The sequence below is a fragment of the Onychostruthus taczanowskii genome, unplaced genomic scaffold, assembly GCF_017590055.1.
Source record: "Onychostruthus taczanowskii isolate IOZ18803 unplaced genomic scaffold, ASM1759005v1 scaffold20, whole genome shotgun sequence".
Taxonomy (NCBI): Eukaryota; Metazoa; Chordata; class Aves; order Passeriformes; family Passeridae; genus Onychostruthus; species Onychostruthus taczanowskii.
This window is the reverse complement of record NW_024499240.1, coordinates 10,919,506-10,940,943: the sequence shown is the minus strand read 5'-3', so window position 1 is coordinate 10,940,943 and position 21,438 is coordinate 10,919,506. Positions and strand designations below refer to the sequence as shown.

The following is a 21,438-nucleotide window of genomic DNA, read 5'->3' as shown; positions in this document are numbered from 1 at the left end:
TTCTTTAGCCAGGTGGGCTGGCTCTCAGCTCACTGCTGAGGAACACAGGATGGAGGAGGTTTGTAATTACCTTCCAAGTTTGGCCTGAATGGGTCAGCAAGCCCCAGAAATTTTGCTTGGGTGTTTGCTTGGGGGACTGTTAGTGTTATCATGCCAAGCACTGAGAAGCTTCATGTGACTTTCTACTGTGACCTGACAGGATCAACAGCCAGGTGGTGGCACTGAAAGTGATCAAGCTGGAGGCAGAGGAGGGAGTGCCCTTTACAGCCATTCGGGAAGGTAAGACATAGAGGAACATGGAGGAACTCTTGAACAGTGTTTGTTTTAACCTGGAAAAGCTCCATGATGTCTCCCTCAGTCCTTTCTTGCTTATTCAATGTGCCAGCTGTCCTTCTCCCAAAATTCTCAGTTTCCTTATCCTCTCTTGGAGGATGTCTTCACGCTGGACTGGATGGACACGCAAAGGACAGAGGAGGAATCTCTAGTGTATGCACTTTTGAAAGATGCATCCATGCCTGTGATAAGGAAAGTGCCAGCTGCAGCCAGAGCATGTTCTTTCTAGCAGTGTCAGGGCCCCCTTGCACCTTCTGCTTGCTGCCTCCTTCACAGCTGCTTTCTCACTTCCTCTAGAAACTACACAGCCTTTGCCACGGTTGCATTGGGCAGTTGTAGACTTATTACTACAACCATGAGACTTTCCTAGGTGATAACTTGGAGCACCACAGATCCCAGCCTGAAGAGAGATACTTTCAATAAAAACTGATGTTTAATAATATCTGTTATTTCAGTCCAATGAGAAATTGTACTTATGAGTCGACTTTGTAGAGCACTGGGCAGATTTCTCAATTTCTTGGAGAAAGAAGTTTTGTGCAAATACTTGATTTCGGCTGAAAGTATTTGTATTTCCCTACAGACTAAGTTCACAAGCCTGCTTGACTGAGGCTTCTATTTTCATCCACTGTACAATCCCAAGAAGACCATAATCTGTTTTCTTCCACGCACAAAAATATGCAACTGTTGTGCCAGTCTGTTTTATGGTATTAGTGGAAGCTATCCATTTTGTTCTTACTGCACTTGTGAAACTAGGGTTAATCTGTGACGGGGATGGAGAGTCAGGGACCAGATGTGCCAGTTTTCACAGAGCAGCACAAGCACAGAAGGACTCTCATAGCCATCAACTCAGAATAAAGAGAGAGGTCACTGAATCCACTGCAGGTTTATAACTGTAATTAAGACAAGAAAGTTTACGAAGTCCTTAGTCCAATTCTGTGTGAAAGCAGAGACACACCTAAATATGCCTATTTAAAAAATGGCTTGTGTTATGTTTCCTATACACTCATTTGCTGTGGTGATTTTGCTCTGCATTTACACTTGTAGCCCACCAGTAAAATAAACCTTAAAAGCTTTATCTGCATTGAACTAATGATGCACCAAAGATCAGCACCCCTTTAACATGCTCTACTGGGCAGGGTGAGAGTCTTAACTTCATTCATTATGGGAGAAAACAAGGGTGATCCCATGAAGGGTCTGCTTTAAGTAGGTCTTTTGTGTACTGCTGAGCTTTGCAGCATCTGACACCTCAAATTTACAATGTAAGTCAGTAGCAAAAACAAAGCACAAGATTTATTAACGCGGGCATTCTCTGCTACCCTGGAGGAATGCGCTGCCTGACAAAGAGACGCTTCGCCCCAGGAAGCCCCGCAGAGACAAAATGCGTTTAAAGCTCGGTTCTGGCAGTAGCACCTGACACCCCAGCAGGGGGTTGTAGAAGCAACAAAGTGAGGAGCAGTTCCCAGAAGCCTGATTGAGGCATAGGCGCTGAATCCTCCATTTTACTGTGGACCCTCTGGAGCAATAGCTCCGGTCATATGGAGTTTCTGAGGTACCACAGGGTCAGGTTATCCTGTTCTGTAGCAGGTGGGCTCTAGCCAGAGTGTTTTTACTAGGTTCATAGGCAAGTGTGGAGCACGTTTAAGGTCCATACTGCTATGCACTGGGAAAATACTGGTGGTAGCTAAATGGACTAGTATCAGTAGCAGAGGCAGTTTAGTTGCAGCAACACCAAGCTCTGTGCAAGAACTAGTTTGCAATCCAGTAGCTGTGCTGAATCAGGCATCCCTTAGTGCTCAGTAGTCTCAGAAGTGACACAGGCTTGGCCACAGCTGTGTCATACAGTGCAACTCTGGCAGTAGGGCTTTTAGAACCAGGTGAGATTGTTACAGTCGCAAAAAGCAAAGTGCTAATCCAGTACAAATTTGCTTTGCCAGCATGAAACTCGTCAAATATCTTTTTCAGATTGTGTGAAAAACAAAAAAAACCCCAGCTTTTCATTGTGACCAAAGCTCTGCCTCCCACAGCTTGCCCATGCTCTGTATTGTGTGCTTCAGCTAATTCAGCTGAAACAAGATTGTATGCCCATGCCTTATTTGAATGAAATTTGTAGCACTGCGTAGTCTGGCAGCAAATTAACTTGGTTTTAATCAGCAGCAAAAAGTGGGTCTGGAACAGCTCTGAGGCTATTCTGCTGTGTCAGAAGCAGAACTAATATCTCGAGTCAGGGACATCTGCTTTTTGGGGCTTTGGGGCTTCTCTCTGTGTAGTTTGTGTTCCCTGTCTGTGAACAGCTGGGTCAGATTCTTCAGCTGTGCCAGCAACCTACAGCCAAAGTAATCCCAGCTTCACCTCTTCCCCACATTCCTCCTCCGTACAGAGTTACTGGTATATATTGTCTCACACCTAAGGTAGCAAATGATTAAGCTGTGCACACTGAGAAGCTGAGTTTCTGCTGAGAAGCGCCTTTCATGCGTGTTCTGGCTGGAGCCTGCTCTAACACAGCAAACCCAGTGCACAGCCAAAAGGCCCAGAAGGCTGCAGCTCTTGTCTTAGCATAAATCAGTGCCCGGTTGTCTATATGGGGCCAGAGACTCTTCCAAGTTCTGCCCCCTGCATCACCACACCCTGGATGTGACAAGGTTTGGCAAAGGCATGTCAGGACCAAAGGACCAGGAACACACAGTTACAATGATGCTTTTGGATAGTTAGGCTGAAAGAAAAGTGTGCCTAAGTTTTATAAATAGAAACAAGTTACTATTCACTCAGTAACTTCATCATCTCTGTTCTTAAGAGTTTTTAACCAGAGCCAGTAACCATTATTCACAGAACTAAACTCAGAATTTAGCTTATACCTACAGTGATTTTGCAGAATTTTGCTCTGTTGTTGTGAAGCTGGAAACTGGTAGAGACTCAGCTTTTCCCAGAAGTCTCTTGTAAGGGTCCTGCTGAGGACACACACCAGGAGGCAGAGGGGAGAAGAATAAGAAGCTCAGTGACAGGCTGGAGACTGCTGCATTCTGGCTCTGGCAGCTCCCAGGTCCTCCCTCTCAGCATTTACCTTGAAGAAATTACTTCTCCTCGACTTATAAACTGACACATGGGAACTGTGAGCTGCTATTTCTGACAGAGGCAAGATCCCACCTCTGAGAGATGGATGGGCTCCTGCCAAGCCTGGAGCACTGATGCTTGCTTCTCTGCAGAGCTGTTCCATCCTCCTTCAGGCTCAGTAGATGCCACTTCTTACAGAACTGCCAAGTCTGGACTATTACTCCCCAGTTTTTTAGTTTTGCTTCCTTGTTTTGTGCACAATCTCCTTCCACTTTCAGCAGCAGTAAAGCTGATCTTCCTTTTGTGTTTTCGCAGCTTCTCTTCTCAAGTGTTTGAAACATGCCAACATTGTACTGCTTCATGACATTATCCAGACCAAGGAGACACTAACATTTGTCTTTGAGTACATGGTGAGTTGATGTTTTTCTAGCTTCCTGTGGAGCTAGTACTGGGAAGTATTGGGAAGTGGCTGCAGAATGAATTTACTGCACTCTGAGACATCTGCAAAGAAACAAGTTGTAATGCTGTACTGCGGTGATTGATTTTCCTTCTTGATCTCCTGCTTTCCAGCCACACAGCCTTACTCTTTTCTTTCTGCATATGCGACAGCTGTATGCAAAAATAATTCCATGTCTTGTGTCCACTGGGGTGACAGACATTATTTACCTCCATTTCTGCCTTGCCAACACAATAAAAGTACTGTTTTTGAGCCACAGCAAGGATAGGAAATAATGATATGAGCTCACATCCCAGCTGGGGTCAGATTTGGCACTGACCCCAGTGGCTTACCATGACCAAACTGTGAGTTGCTCTTACAGGGAGACCAGGACACCAATAAAATTCTCCACTTGAATCTTGCTACTTCTCCCGCTTTTGCAGATAGTCAACCAAATTATAAAGAAAATACAGAAGCTATGTCTTCTTATTACAGCTTTATGGTTTGTTCTGGCACAAGTATGAATTCTGTTAACCAGCAGCTTCAGGTCACAAATGCTGGGTGAGGTAACAGGTCCCAGATGTGGCCCTTAAGAACTTAAGCGCATGCTTGTGTGCTGCATCAGGCCAGATGTTCACCTAGGTGAAATGGGCAACTTTGTAGCAGTTGCATATTTTTCCATTTACAGTAGAGGCATTGTTGGTAGAGGCATTTACAGCAGAAGATTTGCCTCAACTTCTTCTCTTTTATTTAGCACACAGATCTAGCACAGTACATGGGCCAGCATCCTGGAGGACTCCATTCGTGCAATGTTATGGTGAGTTCCTTAGAAGACTTGTATCCCTTAAGGCATGAGGAAGAGTTGTTTTCCACTATGTAAGGTCACTGTAAATTACTTACTAATATTTATTTGCTACATATATGACAAAAACTTGGGAGAAAATCTACCTTTGATGATATAACAAGCTCCTTCTCAGTCTCCAAGCCTTTTTTCAGTTAGCCCATCTTCTTATTTTCTGAGCCTACAAGCGGACATTCCGTTTTTGAAAACAATGACATCTTGTGGCAAGGAAACCTATCTCTGCACAAATTTTTGTCCTCTTATTGTTACAACACATTATTCATCTCTCTAATTAAAAACTTTCACATCTTACTCTTTTCTCATTTGGAACTATCTTCGTATTTGCAGTCATTTAAATTCCTTTTGTTTCTCCCATACCTTTTGGGATTGTTTGACTGGATCTGAACACAGCTGAACATGTACCGTTACTTTATAGATTGATGTTATAATAGTCTCCTGGTCTCCTTTGTATGCATCTTCACATTTAATTAACTTTCAGGACTGCTGCTGCACGCTGGCTTAAGGTTTCAGTGCAGATGTCCTCAGTGAATGCCTGGGCCCTTTTCCTGAGCAGCTTCAGTTAATTTATCTTACAGCTGTCAACAATAACTTTGTATCTTATCAAACTGCCTATTCATCTGGCTTTGTCAGATCTCTCTGAAGTTCCTCACTGTCACTTGTTATCACAACTAATCTAAATACTTCTGTCATCTTCAAATGTTGCCACATTGTTCACATCTTTTTCCAGATAGTTGTTAAGCAACACAAATTCTAATGAAGTTTTTTGGGATCTCAGATTTTAAACATCCTGAAAGCTCAGATACATCTGAGATGCAGTGTAGTAGTTCTGGCACAGATCTCAAGGGTTCTGCTACCAGACTTGCTCGTAAAGCACACGGAGCACATGGCTGTAATATGTACTCACTGGCATTTCTGTGAATAAACACTAGCCAGCTGCTCTGCTTTCCTGTCCGGAATACTCACTGTCAGCAGGAACTGAACTGCAAAATTATTTACTGCTCCTTCAGGAGGGTCATCTCGCTTGCTTCATTTTTGCTGGCAAATGCAGTTTGTTTTTTCTGAGTGATTCCTATGGAATACGATATAAGTATGCAGAATGTTACAGGGGCAATTTTCTGGTACAAAAATGACCTATGGGTGTCACTGTTTTTCCTCCTCTTCAGGTTAAACCTCTGGTGAAAAATATCTTTCCTCTGGTGAAGTCTTACTACTTTTGCTGTGTTTTGTTTCTATCTGCTGTCCAATTTCATACCTTGTTTCCGCCCAACTTATTTTACCCCAGCCTTATTTAGACTACCATGATGGTGGGAGTTAGATATTTATTTCTTCTTCCTTTCTTGCTTGGTTTCCTTCTTCCTTGCTTGCTTCGTTCATCATATCTGATTTGCTGTATTTTTAAAATCAGGTCCTCATGTTTTCTCCCAGCTTGAAGCCAACAGTTCCCATTGCCAGGTCAGTCAGTTCCCTGCTCCACTGCTGGCATGTGCAGTGGCCATGGAACTCAGTCAGCTGGTGCCATCTGGCTCAAGGGGGCAAACCTTCAGCTCTTTAGGCTTTCATTTTGTTTGGCTGTGTGTCTTTGTGTCTTTGTCTTGAGCACTGCAACCAGCACAGCTGCTGTTCTTAAAGCTTGGGTCTGTGTTTTGGCAAGCTGACCTTGCTCCTGCAATCAACAGTCCATTTCTAAAGAAAAGTTAAATTTCCAAAACGTGCATTTATGGACCGCAGTTAAACTGCCCTCCTGGCCAAATATTCCACTCTGACAACCTCAGAAAGCTGTAGGGCAGTCATAACCCACCACAGTTTTCTCCTCCTCAGCCAGCTCTATTCATTCTTGGGATTTTTACTGGTTTCTTACTTGCTTTGTCTCTGCTTTGTTCCAGGGTTCTCCTAAAGTTCAGAGTTAATCTATCAATGCAAAGTCACACAAAATAATTTCAGTTTTTTGTTGGCTTTTTCCAGCTCTTCATGTTCCAGCTTTTGCGTGGCCTGGCTTACATCCACCAACAACACATTCTTCACCGAGATCTGAAACCCCAGAACTTGCTCATCAGTTGCCTCGGTGAGCTCAAATTAGCCGACTTTGGTGAGTCACAGTTTGGATACAGCTGTATATCTGCTCAGACCAAAGCTGTAGCATGCATGTAGATCTGTATCCACAGCCAATTAAGGCAGAGAAGCATAACCTTTTCTTGAACTTCAGGGAACTATTTCTGTGGTCAGTCCAACTTTTCTTGTATTTATACTGATAGGTGCAGGGATTAAACTCATTTAAGTCAGAGCAATTACCGCCATGTAAAACTAGTTGAAGAGAACAAAGAATCAACCTCTCTCTGTTCAGAAAATAATGTAATGTGTAGAGTCCACAGCAATGTGTGACCCAAAAAAGCTTTCTCAGCATTGGTTTGGGATTGCTGCTTCAATCTCAAATGATAAAGCCCTGCAAAACACAGCCTATTACTTGATTTGATCTGCCCCAGAAGTATATTCCAGAAACACTTTCTTTGTCAATTGCTGGTATGCTGCATTGAGATTACTTGTGTTTAAAGAGAAAATAATGTCCTGTTTCCAATTATTATCATCTATTCACTGTACAGGTAGAAGGACTGCTCTAACATAGCATTTTTTTGTTGGTTTGTTGGTTTGTTGTTTTTTTGCAGGCCTTGCTCGTGCCCAGTCCATCCCCAGACAGACATACTCCTCTGAAGTTGTGACACTCTGGTACCGTCCTCCTGATGTGTTGCTTGGAGCTACAGCTTATTCTTCTGATATAGATATCTGGTACTGACCAATATCAAAGCATCTGGGGTTCCCTGGGAAATATTATTTTTATTGGAATTAAATTAAATCAGCCAAAGTTACAGTAGATACGGCTGTAAGTAGAGGAATTAACACCTGCGAGCAGTAAATGTGTGAGGAGAGTGGAGTTTTGTAGAAGTTTCAGAGAGGGTTCATAGAAGTTTTTGGGAGTTATGTCACTACATCTCAGCTATGGATTGATACAAACCTCATCTGATAATATTTATGAGAGATATGCATCTTGTCTGGTAACATGTATGGAGCATTTTTGTGTCTTGCAACAAAACACTTTTGCTCAATGCAAGCGTTTCTGTGTAGTCAGCTGAGTCAGTAGTAACTCTCTGCAGAAATGGCTTTGTGTAAAAAAAATTGATCCACAACTGTACCATCAATTATTTAGGCCTTGGTAGCAGAATGTGGCATTACAGGGTTTCTCAATGAGTCTGCAGATAGAAAGGTGTCTGAGAATTTAATTATTTCTATGATATTTTGTCCTTCTTCTCAAAGACCATATCTCAGATGCAGTCTGTATTTCACTCAGCAGAAGGGCTGTGTCTGTTAAAGACTTGTTTCCTTATGAGCTCTACCCAAAAATCTTGATGTGTTTGGGAATCAGAAGGAAATAAGCCACACATTCATAGATGGGAGAGGAGTCTCTGAGAGTGGGCAGAAAACAGCAGAGGATGAAGGCTTTGCAGGGTCTCAGTGGTCTTTTGGGCTTGCTTGGATCTGTACCAGGGCTAACTGTAAGGTTCATCAACCTTCTGGCTTACTTCTGCACCAGCCTGAGCTCACTTCCAGCAACGCAGTCCTGACATGCTCATGGACAGCGTGCAGCTCATGAAATTGCAGGAGACCTTTCTTATTCTGGCAATTTTACATCTGTAAATGGTATTGCTGCTTCACCCTTTCTTCAGACCAGTTAGTCTTCTGCTTGTACCTGTCCCACCAGGACTTACTCTAAACTACTGCAGAGTCAAAGGCTGGGAAGGGGTAGGAGTGCAGCAGGCTGAAGAATGTGCGAGACAGCTGGCTAAGTTTGCAAACAGCAAAGCTCCAGGTCTTCACAGGCTGTATCTCCCTCCAGTGGTCTGCAGCTTATCAGACACTCCAGTGACCTAAGTCTGGAGGGTAGGTCAGGGAAACGGAAGTTTTTAGACTGTTTACTTCCCTAGGACTGCTGCTAATTTAATTATTTAAAGACTTCTCTAAGGAAGGAAACCTTGCTAAATTCTAATGGCTTCCAGCTGCTAAGCCAGTCTAAATAGTCCTGTCTACTACCCCCACCACCTGTCATTTTTCCCTCCAGACAGTCTCTCAGCAATGTCTGCTGAGTTTGAAGAACATGCCTGCCTAGCAGATTAGAGGGTTTGTATCAGACATAAGTCTGTTGGTTTTTTCCCCTGAAAGCTAACCCCTGTCCAAAGCCAGCTATGCACAGAAAGCTTGTCATTTCTGCCTATGCAAAACCCACATCCCCACTGCATAACTCTGCTCTGGGGTAATGAATAGCAACGTAGGAGTGGTGTACAGAGTTCCCAGCTCTAGCAGCACAGTGCTCTCCATCCTACTGAACTACATCCACACTATAGGCACCTTTGTTATAACGCCTCCTTATAATAACAACATTCAAAGTGTTTGCCCTAAAGAAAGATGTCATGCTGAGAGAATAGAGAGTACTTCAGTGAGCTCTATTCAGTAACTTCCTCTAACAAGAGTCATTTATTATCTTGATGTACACTGCATTTAAGTTCAATTTTTGTCTATTAGGAAATAATGTGAATTCACACAGATGTTACTTGTCTATTGGGAAGAAAGGAAAAAAAAACCCTATGTCTTTTGGATGCTACAATTTACATGAAGGCAGGTCAGAATGCCCTTGGTAATGGCATGAGACAGTGGGTGTCAAAGCCTTGGTTTAAAGAAACCAATTATAACAAAATAAAACATTATTGCAATTCATGCATAGTGTGCTTGAGCAGCAATACTGTCAGTGGGAGGCACATGGGAAGTGAATGAGGCCTTGAATAGATGAAGAAAGAGATATAGAAGGAGACTTGGTCGCTCTTGGACTAACTAGAAAAGCTGCTTTAATCTCTCTGTATCTCTTTTCTCTTTCTTTCTCCCTCACTATCTCTTCAGTACTTTAGAAGATTCAATTAAGGGATTTCAGGGAGATTACACTGCATAACAGAAGGACTTTTTTCCTCTTTTTTTGAAAAACACCAAGTGCTTTATATACAGCCACAGTAATGCCTGCAAACATCATGAGTGCCTTAAGATGTCTTATTTTCAGTCAGGCTTTCCTTGTATAATCTTCCATTTAAATAAAAAGAGAGAGAAAAAAAAAATCACAGTGGTCTTCCCTGGTAGATTCATGTAGAATAGGAGTTCACATGCAGTCATTTAACATGGACCTGCCAGGCTCACTACAGCCTTCTCCTCACCCCTGGTTCACAGTGCTCCACTTTGCCAAACTGGGAGATATTGGCTAAGGGCTCCACTGCACAGACCAGGCTTGGTGATGAACAAGAGGAAGGATATATTTCTGGTTAAACACAAAATTGCCATCTCCTAGTGCCAACAAAAACTCCCAGATACGGAGAGGGAACTGTGGGATGCTGTAGAGATATCTTAAATCTTAATCCTGATGAGAACCTTTCCACTGTGTGATGCAGCACTGCAGACTGAGGGCAAAGTGCAGTGTTCAGACCTTCCCCAGGAATTGCAGATGGATACAACTGTACTGTCTAAATCAGCTCTGCTTATGCTCCCTGAATATCCCTGTAACTTCTACTTTAACTGTCACTGTTTTGATTTGTGTACATATCTGGCACTTGCTAAAATACCATGTCTAGGCCTCTTCCCAAAAGGCCCCTCCCTCTGTCCTATCTCTTCCCAAGGCAATTTTATAGGACTGAGACCCTCTTAGAAACTTATAGACTAGAAGAGGTAAGAAGACTTGAGAAATTAATATTAGAGGGGAAAGAAGGAAAAGGGAAAAAGCAAAACAACCCCAGATTTAGAAACACTTAAAAGTAAATGCTTTTGAATCATCCTCATTATCAGAAGGATCCTCATAATGTCAGAGCTGTAACTGTAACTCTCAGAAGGAAGACTGAGGCCTCTACTGCAAGGCTAATATGACTACCATTAGTTTTCAAAGTTCCTGCTCTTGCCAGTTATATGGCCCTTTCTGGCTAGGATATCAGAATGCAAGCTGTGGTAGAACATCAGCATCACTTGTTCCAAAAACACAGAGAGTTGTTTCTCTCCCCCCTGCAAATCAAGAGTACCCAAATTGCTTTGGCCATACACAGTTGAACTTGTGCAATGCAATCAGGCGATTACAGCAGCCTCTGTGGTTGCAAAATAGGGTGAGCCATTTGGACACATCCATCAGCTGTGAAAACAGTCTTGGTATGCCACTGGGCTCAGCAGAATCTATCTGTGGGCTCCAAAGTAATGTCTAATCATGTGGTTGTGCTGTGAAACACCAGGAAAACTCTACGTTGCATTTAAGTTTTGGGATGCCTGGACTCTGTAAGAGGATATTAGACAAGCAAAGAAGCTCATCTCACAAGACTTGCCAAGGTTAGGGCACAGGAAGCTAAGGGAAAGTGCAGCAGAGATGTTTATGAAAACAGTGTTAGATATGGATCTGCAAACAGGCTTGGCACCACCTGGTGTGCAAGGATGACCAGAATAAATGCCGCAGATGAGCTCCGTGCCAGGGTATCAACTGACCACAGCCAGGTGGGAGAAGCAACTACAATACTGCAAAAACAAGGTGCAAAGGGTAACACAGGAGTACAGATGACCAGAAGAGATTACCAGTTATTGCTAAGAAGTGAAAATAATACTTTCAGAGCTTGTAAGACAAAGCTGGGTTTTCAAGAGTTGAGCCTAAAGGACTCACATATGATATAACCAAAGAAGAATGAGACTGAAACCTGAAGAGTTGCAATGGGACTCTGTGAAAAGACAGAAAACCCAGAAAAAAATTGAAAGAAATGCTTAAAAACTAAATGAGTGGAGTTTTACACCATATAGTAAGAGATGGGAATAGTTGCAAATAGGCAAGTCTACCTTGATCACAACTATTTCATCATTAATGCCATGAGGACTAATCCACCTTAGGAAAATGCAGCAATTTGGCAGGTGTTGAGGGTTTTTTAAGCTGTCTGGTTTGTTTTGGCACAAGTGTAGAGCAGGGAATGACATAAAAATAAGAATATTTTACTTACTCTTACGACCAGATTTTTATGATATGAAATCTTGCCTTCAGCTTTCCAATGAAGAGCTAATTGCTTCTGAAGAAAAATGGCTATAGTAGTTAGTGCCTCTGGGTTCTTTCTGCATCTAATATATCCTTCAAGCCCATGAAGTGTGTAGTACCTCCCTGTTTATCTTTCCTACTGTAACCTCTCCAATTTTGGCCTTTTCTCATGGGAAGTCCATCCACAGGCTTCTGCCATGATCTTTTTTTCACACAGTTTGTAACAGGATTAATGGACAGAGACCTGAAACAATTTTTTTGGTACTGGAAAAAAAAGGTAGTGCTTAGTGGGCTTCTTTTCCAAGACAAGACAGACACCTGTCTTGTCTTGATGGTGAAAAATGAAATTTTTTTTTTAGTAGGTGGTGCTGATGAGGAAAAGGAGATAGGAACAGACATGTATGGAACCTTGACCTCTTTGGATTTTGAAATCCTGGAGGCATGTGAATGTAACTTATCTTTGGTCTGCTCCCGTCCTGTTTCACTTGTATGCTTGTATCAAGGTTTCTACATTTACAAATCAGAATTTCTATATTTCCATTCCAACAATTATCTCTGCCTCTCTCCCCACCCTTCCTAACAATCATGTTATATATATCATTTACGTGAATGAGTTAATAGCTTGTGTTTCTTGCAGGAGTGCAGGCTGTATATTTGTGGAAATGATCCAGGGTCAGCCAATATTTGCAGCAACTTCTGGTATTCATGAACAGCTGGAGAAGATCTGGGAGGTGAGTAAAATACACTCTGAAATGGAAGAGAAAAAGAATCCATTGCTCCAGACTACTTAATTTTGAAGTCCTAAGCATAGGTCCTGTGAGTAGCAGAAATAATTTGGTCTAATCTACCAAATTCATAGCAGACTTTGTAACCCATTTTATATTTGGCAACTTTCTTACAGACAGAGGAGTAAATCAAATTACTTCCTTTTGAAGTTTGTCATCTCATCAAAAATTTAAAGCCAATTAAAGTGACATCAAATTGAAAAAGGCATAAAAGGTGTGCAGGCACTGCAAATTCTGTTGCTTCTTTTTAAATCCTTTACTTACTGTAGGATACAGCACACCGCATTTTCACAAAGGAGCTCTAATACTGCTTTGGAACTACCTTGAAAATGGCAAGACCCTGAGGTTTGTCAGAGATCCTTCTTCATTTTAACTTGGCACATTTTGTATCATCTGGTTTATGGTGAGGCTCTCGAGACTGATTTGGCATAATGGAAAGTGTGAAATTACTTTATAAAGTGAGTGAGAGCAACATATTTGGGAGCTTCCTAAGTTGTTTTTTCTACTGGGGAAACAGCAACACAGAGCCACATTCAGTTTGGCAGAACTGAGGCAGTCAGCAGCACTGGCAGGTTCTGTACGTTCCTGATCACTCATTCTGACCCTGTTACTGACTCAACAGCAAGGTCAACCTATGCATTCATCTTAGGTCTTGCTGGAGGTATCACTTGGTCTGCTCAGCCTAGAGGAGAGGAGACTAAGGGGAGTTATCATTTCAGTCACAACTTCCCTGTGAGGGGAAGAGGAGGGGCAGGCACTGATCTCTGCTCTGTAGTGACCAGTGACAGGACCAGAGGGAATGGCCTGAAGTTGGGTCAGGGGAGATTTAGGTTGGATATTACAAAAAGTTCCTTCACCCAGAGGGTGGCTGGGCACTGGAACAGGCTCCCCAGGGAAGTGGTCACATCCAAGACTGCCAGAGCTCAAGAAGCTTTTGGACAGCACTGTCAGGCACATGATGGAATTCTTGAGGTGTCCTGTGCAGGGCCATGAGTTGGACTCAATGGGTCCCTTCCAACTCAGCAGATTCTGTGATTCTGTGTCTGCCCTTTCACATTTCCTCCCAAGGATTTACTCTTATGCATAGAGTGTTTCTGAAACATGTGTTTTCAAAGGAGAAAGTACAGAAAAAATAAAATTCATTAAAATAATGAGAAATTACTTCATAGCCATTAGACTGCTGCATTCTGTAAAATCTGACTGTAAGTCAGATTTTTCAAGCTTAACCACTTCATGCAGAAACACTATTGCTTGGTAAGGTTTTCTTCTCTGCTTTAGTAGGAATGTGATAAAAAGTCAGGTAAGTACATCCAATTCTTAGACTTGAGTTCAGTCCATTTAAAGAAATGCTGAATTTCTCTTTCATAGAGAGTGTGTGGGGAAAAAGAATTATTGGGGGGTGGTGGGGGGGGGGTTTGTGTGGAGTCCATACTTGGCCAATTAACAAGGTTCAAAACCAGGGCAGGGTCCAGTTTCTCATAGTGTGAATGAAGGTTATCCTTACACTTATGTCTGAAATCTCTGAATACATTTCCTGTGGTTTTGCTTTAGAGGGTTATAGCACTATCGTAATTTCTCTGGTATTATAACTAATACCATGATTAACAGGATTTGTGCCACAGAAGGCAAAAAAACCCCTTATTTAAAAATCATGAGGAAGTTTAAAGAGCTATGAAATAATTAGTGCTTTTCACAGGAGGTTTTATGATATTATACAGCCTGGAATGAGGCTCTGAGTTAGACCAAGATTTCAAAGCTCCTTAGAGGCTTTCGATGTCTAGCATGAGATATTTTGCTGAGTGTGAGGTTCAGAATGGGGATTCCTACTGTTTTCTAACAGTCAGTTCCTTTCATGTACTACTAGTAGAGGCACCCTGCACTGGTAGAGAGACCATCTGCATTTGTGTGCATGAATCTCTATCACCCAGCATGCTCATCTCCATGTGGGACTGCTGGACATATGGGACAGTTGAGGGACTGTTCACACACCATATAGATGTATGGTTGGAAAATCTCCATTCTGTGAAATGTGTTTGTCCTGTTGAATCATCAGGACTGAGTGGTTGTCATTTTACCAAAAATTCTTCTAGAGGCAAGTGCCACCTAAAGCAGTCTCCATCTCCCATCCCTGGCTGCTCATTGCTGCTCCTGTTGTCACCTCTCACATCTGGGGCTACAAGAACGGGGGACCCTGCAACTTTGTTTTCTCCCTGGCTTACTCTGAATGAGAACAGCTTCTTTTCATCCCTGGCTGCTCATTGCTGCTCCTGTTGTCACCTCTCACATCTGGGGCTACAAGAACTGGGGACCCTGCAACTTTACTCTGAATGAGAACAGCTTCTTTGTCCTTCTCATCCTCTGGCTGCACAAACAGTAGCCCTAATGAGCACTGGTACTCATGAAGGCATGGCACAGGAGCAGGGACAAACATGGAGCGAAGGCTGGCAGTGTTGATTATGGAAGTGTCCAATAAGTCTCCAGTTTGCTCGTGGCATGGAGAGGAAGCAAACCTGACCAAATCAAGATCCATTATTCAAATTTTAAGAGGCCGGCATAGGATTTGCATGCAAAAGCTCCATCTTATTGATGAACATTGTGCTGAGAAGGACTTCAGGCGGGCTGGATTAGGCTACAGAATGCCACCAGGGTGCTTCTGCTGCTGAGCCAAACATTGTGCCAAATGAATGACTACAAGGCTCCTCAACACAAAACATACAATAAGACTTCCCAACAAAATCAAACCAAATCAGCTAGGTTGATTCCTTCAGCTAAGTCATCACAGGAGAAGCAAGCAGTTAGAGGGCAGGGAGAAAGATCAATGATTTACACCATCTTAAAGCACTTGCTGAAATACAAGCACTGTAAAAATGTTTCTGGCTGAAACTGTTTCTTCCCCAGTAGGCTGAATTGACCTGCACCAAGACCTTTCACTACAGAGTGTAGAGAAGTTGCTTTGTTTTTTCTGATAACATGGACAAGAGAGTTAACATCTAGATTTAGGGTGGATACACAACAGGTAAAACAATTGTCAGAGTATAATTAATTTCAAATAATTAATTGTAACACATTGTCTGATTTGGCAAGGAATCTCACTAAAGGTCCAGGGTGGGGAAAAAAGAGAAGACAAAAGAGAAGAGAAGAGAAGAGAAGAGAAGAGAAGAGAAGAGAAGAGAAGAGAAGAGAAGAGAAGAGAAGAGAAGAGAAGAGAAGAGGAGATCACTTGCCCCATTTGTTTTCCATTGGAAAACAAAAAGAGATGCAAGTTTACAGGTTGGAAAAGTATCTTTTGTAAAGAAAAGGCTCAGAAAATGCAAATATACATTCATATGGCATTCAGTGATTGGCGCTCTGAACGCTTTCACTCCTCAATGCAGTAAAATGTAATATTTGCTATAATCCTTATGTAGAAAAATATAAGCACATGCAAATAATTATTTGTTTAAATTCTTCACCAAAAGAAGCAGAATGCTGAGCTGACCCTGGCAAGTATGATTATACTATGCACTGAACTTACCCAGTTTCCTCTGATGCCTGAGGAACTTATGTCTGACAGCTCACAAGAAACCTTGAAGAATGAGGGCCCACTGAGCAGGGCTTCCTGGAAAGCTAACAGGATAGCAAAAAGAGGACAAATTCTGGATTCAAGTTCAAATTCCAACTCTCTCTTTCCTGTGCATACAGATTTTGCTTTGGGCAGACTTGTATTAGTCACATGATACACACACCAGTCAGGAAGGCATCCTCACCCAGGACTGTCAAATTACCCTTGGTGCAAGCCAACTGCCACAAGCTGGCTTTATAGTTCTTCCTTCTTTAATGTATTTTTTCACTGATGCCTGTTTTCTTGCAATCTTAATACGAATCTTGGGGAGGCCAAATTCCCCATGGGGAGGCTCACACTTTAAGAAAAAGGAATTGTCTATCATATGCAAAGGGTAACTAATGTGAGACAAACCTAGTGTTGGAGAAGAGAAAGTGAATAAAAACCCTGAATTTCACTGCTTTTTAAGGAACCCTGATGATTCTGGGTGTTGTCTGATGAAAGCTTTGAATGCTTGGAGCTAGCAGTACTGATCTATACTATAATTTCACATGCTGTGAACTTTTCTTAAATATGTGGCTTTACTGCTTTAGCACACATCATCCATATCAATAGGCACAGGGCACTTTGCATGCATTGAGTAGTAATAATAACAACACCTGCAACTGCAGAAATCTAGATATGATCGATCTCACATATTTCAGCAACTAAAATGAAGTTGGAGGAGGCTTTACTGGCCCAGACTTTGCTCAGTGAGCGCTACTGCTGAAGCCCACAATCCCCAATAAAGGCCAAAGGCACTGCTGGAGCTCTGTATCCTTCAGAGTGAGGCTCAGCACTGCTTTCTAGCTCCAGATACTATACCTGTCTGCCAGCTTTACTTTTTTACCTCAGAAGGCAAGGGTTTCTCTCAGAGCTCACAGCCTGTGCTACTGCTGAACATACCAGCTGCTGCCAGTGCAAGTGGGCACAGTAAGTCCCCAGGGCAGCTCTGGTGTTGGAGGACGCCTTCAGCACTGAAAAGGGCTCAACTCTGTGACCCCTGGGCTGGCAAACAGGCAGCAGTGGCACCTGGCAGTGAAGCTGCATATGCCTTCTCTGATGTTCCCAGCAGTAACAGCATTCAATCTCAGCAGGAGCCTTTCTGCTACATAATCAAGTGCTGAAACATCAGTGTCCTTTATGCACAGCGGTAGATCCAGCACCAGCCAGGGCAGTGTAATTCTGGTTCACAGGGAAGGCCAGTCACTCTCCACTGAGAGTGATTCCTCCAACTCCACACCAAGGCAAAGAATAGGCAAAAAGATGTCATTCTTCTCACTCTCTTCTTTTGCAGGTATTGGGGGTCCCAACTGAAGACACCTGGCCAGGATTTTCCAAGCTCCCCAACTATAACCCAGGTAGGATTTAACTCATGAGAAGGCCAGCTTTTTCTCTGAGCCATTCCATTTTTGTAATTCTTATTATGAAATGATTGTTCATTCATTCTTACTATGAAAAGTCCTGTGCTTCGGTGTTGCTAAATCCCTTGAGCTACTTAATTACAGTGGTCTAGGACCTACAACAGGACTGTGATTGGCTTAGTTTACAAACAGAGGTATGTGTGTGGCAAACTGAGTGCTGGTATATATAAGTCTAATAGAAGATTTCATTGCTCAAAATCTCACAGTGTATTTAGTCTCCACTCCTCAGTGGAGTGGGGCAAAGGACCAATGTCTCCTGGTTTAGACTGGAAAAGCTGACAGGCACCTGGAGATGCAGTTTATCTGAGCTTTCCTTATTTTTATGGAGATTGGTTTGGGGACCTTTAAACCTCAGATTTAAAGGCCACTGTCCCTGATTTTGATGTCGGCAAGGTGAGAAATCTGTGTGATTTACAAAGCTGGATTCTTTTATTTCCACATGAGCTGGTAGAGAAATCTGTGTCCTGAACTTCAAAGGGCCAGTTGTCTCTTATTTTGATGTGGGCAGGTTGAGAAGTATGCTTTGAAAAGCTAGCTCAGTCACTCTCCCTCTCCCTCTCTCTCTCTCCCTTTCTCTCTTTCTCTTTTTGTTTAATGTTTTCTCCTGGGAAAATATATTCAAGTGTCAGTGAGGGGGAAATGATGAGCACTGATTCTCAGCCTCTCAGCAGGATCATTCTGTAAGAGAAATATTAAAGTGAAATATTAAAAACCCTAGAATGTGAAATTCAGCCATCCACAATCTAGCCATTCTCTCTCACTTATACCATAGGAGAGTGGTGGGGGGAGCCTGTCTATCTGGACAGGGAAAAAAAGAACAAGGGGGAGAGGAGGAGGGAGAAGACGTGCTTTGAGCAAGAGGTTTACAGGTTTAGTAGAGCATAGTAACATCTTTTCAAAGAAGTGGGTGTTGCTCTGTGACCCAGTCCAAGATGCCCCTCCTTTGATTCTGGTGCATGAACACTAAACAGCCCCCATTTTCACATGGCAGCCGAGATTGGCTGAACAATAACCTGGTCTCACAGTCGAAAGGACTGGAATCTTTCACACAATTAGCTGAGACACATTAATCAAACAAGCGTGAAATGGGAATGTGTCGCTGTCCACAGCAAGTTTAATTTGGATGGCAAGCAAGCACAGAGCAGACAGCTGGAGGAAGCATTTTCTTCTCTAAGTTGTAGAAGGCCTGGCTGGATAGTCTACAAGTTGAGAAGAGTAGTCTGGGAGATACAGAAATGCTCATGTGTGGGAGGAACTAATCAAAGAATTTTTTTACGTCGGTCATCTGCTAATACATAGCCTCAAACACACAAACATGCAAACTCTGAGTGATGATGGTTAGGTATCCTGGTGCTATGTAGAGGAACAACCTAGAAAGGCAAGCGTTAAGGCTATGTTAGCAAAGACACTTGCACAGACAACAAAGAATGTGAGTGCCTAGAACTGCTCTGAGTAGTGATTTCCTCAGCTCTCTTTTGTCTGAGTAGCAGTGCTGTCCTCTGCTGCTCTGGAGGGTGCCAGAAGTGGCAGGGCTGGGAAGGAGAGGACAGGCACCTGGACAGCAGCGAAGTCGAGTAATCATAAGCAGTTTTCAAGTCTGACTTGTTTTCAGACTTGATAGAAAGTTTCCCTAGTGGGCTCCAGAGGGGCATAATTGACCTGTGCTGTGATACTGGGATGCTGGTGCCTTTTGTGGCTGGACCAGGCAGAAATGCAGGACTCAGAGGACACTTCTATTGGAGCATCCCACAGAGCCGGCAAACACATGGAAGGTGCTAGGTCAATGTTTGGGGCAATAGCTGTGTTAGCTGAATAGGCAATATCCCTTTCCCCTCTTGAGAGCCTAAGGGGCTGTGAACTGTTCCAGCCACATACAGGAACCAAGCACTTGGATTACACAAACCAGTCTGGACAGAAGAAGGATAGTTTAAAGTTTGACTATTTGCCCTACTCATGAACTAAATCAATTCAGTTTTTGATGAGACTGCTGGTAAGAAGACAAATTAGTCTCTTTGTTTAAAGCTAAATGCCATTTATATGCTTCTGGGCACTTCCCCTCCTTCCCTGAAGCACAAATGCTGTTCCCCCACCCAGGACACGCTCAATCCGAATACAATCTGTGGAGTCAGCCTGAGAAAACCTTCTCTCCTGAGGTTATTCCCAGACCATTTGTGCGAATCTGGGTGCCTGGGTTGGTTCAGATAAGCAAACAAACTTTGGAGCTCTTCCCCAAATCTGATGGTATGAATTCTTTTAGCTAGTCCTATTGATGTTCACACTGAGCACAGGCAGCAAACAAACAAACAGGTTCCTGCCCGCGGCAAGGAATGAACACGGGCAAAACAAAGCACTGAGGTGTGATCCTATTCTCATTGAAGTTGATGGCAAAACTCCCACTGGATTCAGCACTGTAGGCTCAGCCCCAGACTGAGATTGTTACTGGAAGGGTTCCTGGGCCAGGTGGGTTAGTAGGAATCTTTGAAATAAAAGCTGGAAACCTTTAGATGTTTTCCTGTCACTGCTGTGGGCTTGAGCACATCCTGCTGCAGTCTGGAAATGATACAGCATGGGCTGTGGGGCCTGTGAGTCAGACACACACAGGGCAGCTGGAGGAAAAGCAGCTCCTCTGCCTCCTCTATGGGCAGCTGGCAAGGGATGAAATGTGCAAAGGCGTTTTTGACTACCCTACCCTGGTGTCTTGCACAAAGTTCAAGAACAGTCTCATGCCCATTCCCTACAGTTTGCCAAAGTCTCAACCTGACTCCAGGTGAATGGGAAGGATGGGTGAGTAACCCATTTGTGGCCAGCCCTACAGTTTGTGATGTCACCTTCGCTCTGCAGGAGAGACGCGTGGGGTAGGGAATTATGTGCAGTCATAGGGCCTGCAAGCAGGGTGGAGAGCCATTCCCTGAAGAACACGAAGGACTGGGAGAGCTCCTGCCCCACATCTCAGCAAACTCACTGGCTGTCTCCCTGGCTCCCCAGGCTTACCAGCCCTACCATAGTGACAAGGCTTTGCCCTGTGTTTGTTCATTTGTTCTGTTCCCTCATTTTGCTTCCCCTGAAAGAGGCAGTTGCAGCTCTGTTAACACTATTTTTGAAAGCTCTCATGCTGAGTGAGCTCAAATCCTTGCATTAATCTACTGCTGTGTTCATTTCACTGCGCTGAAAAGCAGTGAGTTTAAATCCCCTCTAAACACCACTGGTGACACCAGAAGGCCAGTGTTTTGATCCAGCCCCATTAATGGTTACAAGTTTGAATCTAGACAGCAGGGGTCAAGGGCAGGAAAGGATTAGGAATCACAGCCCATGACATTAAGCTAGTGCTTTTGCTGAACTGGGAATACTGGAGCGCCCAATGTACCAAGTTAGTTTTTATTTCCTTTTTCTGAAATTTGGGCTCCAAAGAGTGGGGAGCAGTGCATATCTATCTATAACATGATGAACTGAGAGTGAGCTTTACTCCTTGATTTATTGCACAGGCTGAATGATGAACTTGCCTGTGCCAGGTAATATCACCTCACAGAGCAGATGCAGGTTTCACACGAGGCCTTTTCAGATGCAACAGTGACTTTCAAATAAAGCCTAGTGTTTCACGTATCTGCCGGCTTTGGTATGAGATTTAGAAGCTTTCCAGAGTCAACTTGTGCTCCCAGGTACGTGTTTTCAGTGTCTGTTGCGTTTCCACAATGTCACCAGCAGATGGAGGCAACAAGCAGCAGGCCCTGAAATGCAAACTTCCCGTGACATTTGTGAAAATGCAGATGAAGTCTGCATTCCGAGTGCTTTGGGGGTTTTTTTGTAATTTCACTTTTTATGTTGATGTTTCATTTAACACATGGGATGGTTGAAAACTGAATTTTAAAACGATAAATTTTTTATTGTCATAATA

At 43.1% G+C, this 21,438-nt stretch overlaps 1 protein-coding gene across 1 annotated transcript in view; it reads left to right on the top strand.

The window, feature by feature from the left end:
• The window catches only part of CDK15 (cyclin dependent kinase 15), a 34,405-nt gene that overhangs the window by 1,745 nt on the left and 11,222 nt on the right, over positions 1–21,438 (top strand). The window contains 7 exon segments of the mRNA XM_041403506.1: positions 200–279; positions 3,697–3,791; positions 4,572–4,634; positions 6,642–6,765; positions 7,340–7,460; positions 12,395–12,488; positions 17,420–17,483. Coding sequence (XP_041259440.1) covers positions 200–279; positions 3,697–3,791; positions 4,572–4,634; positions 6,642–6,765; positions 7,340–7,460; positions 12,395–12,488; positions 17,420–17,483 — 641 coding nt within the window.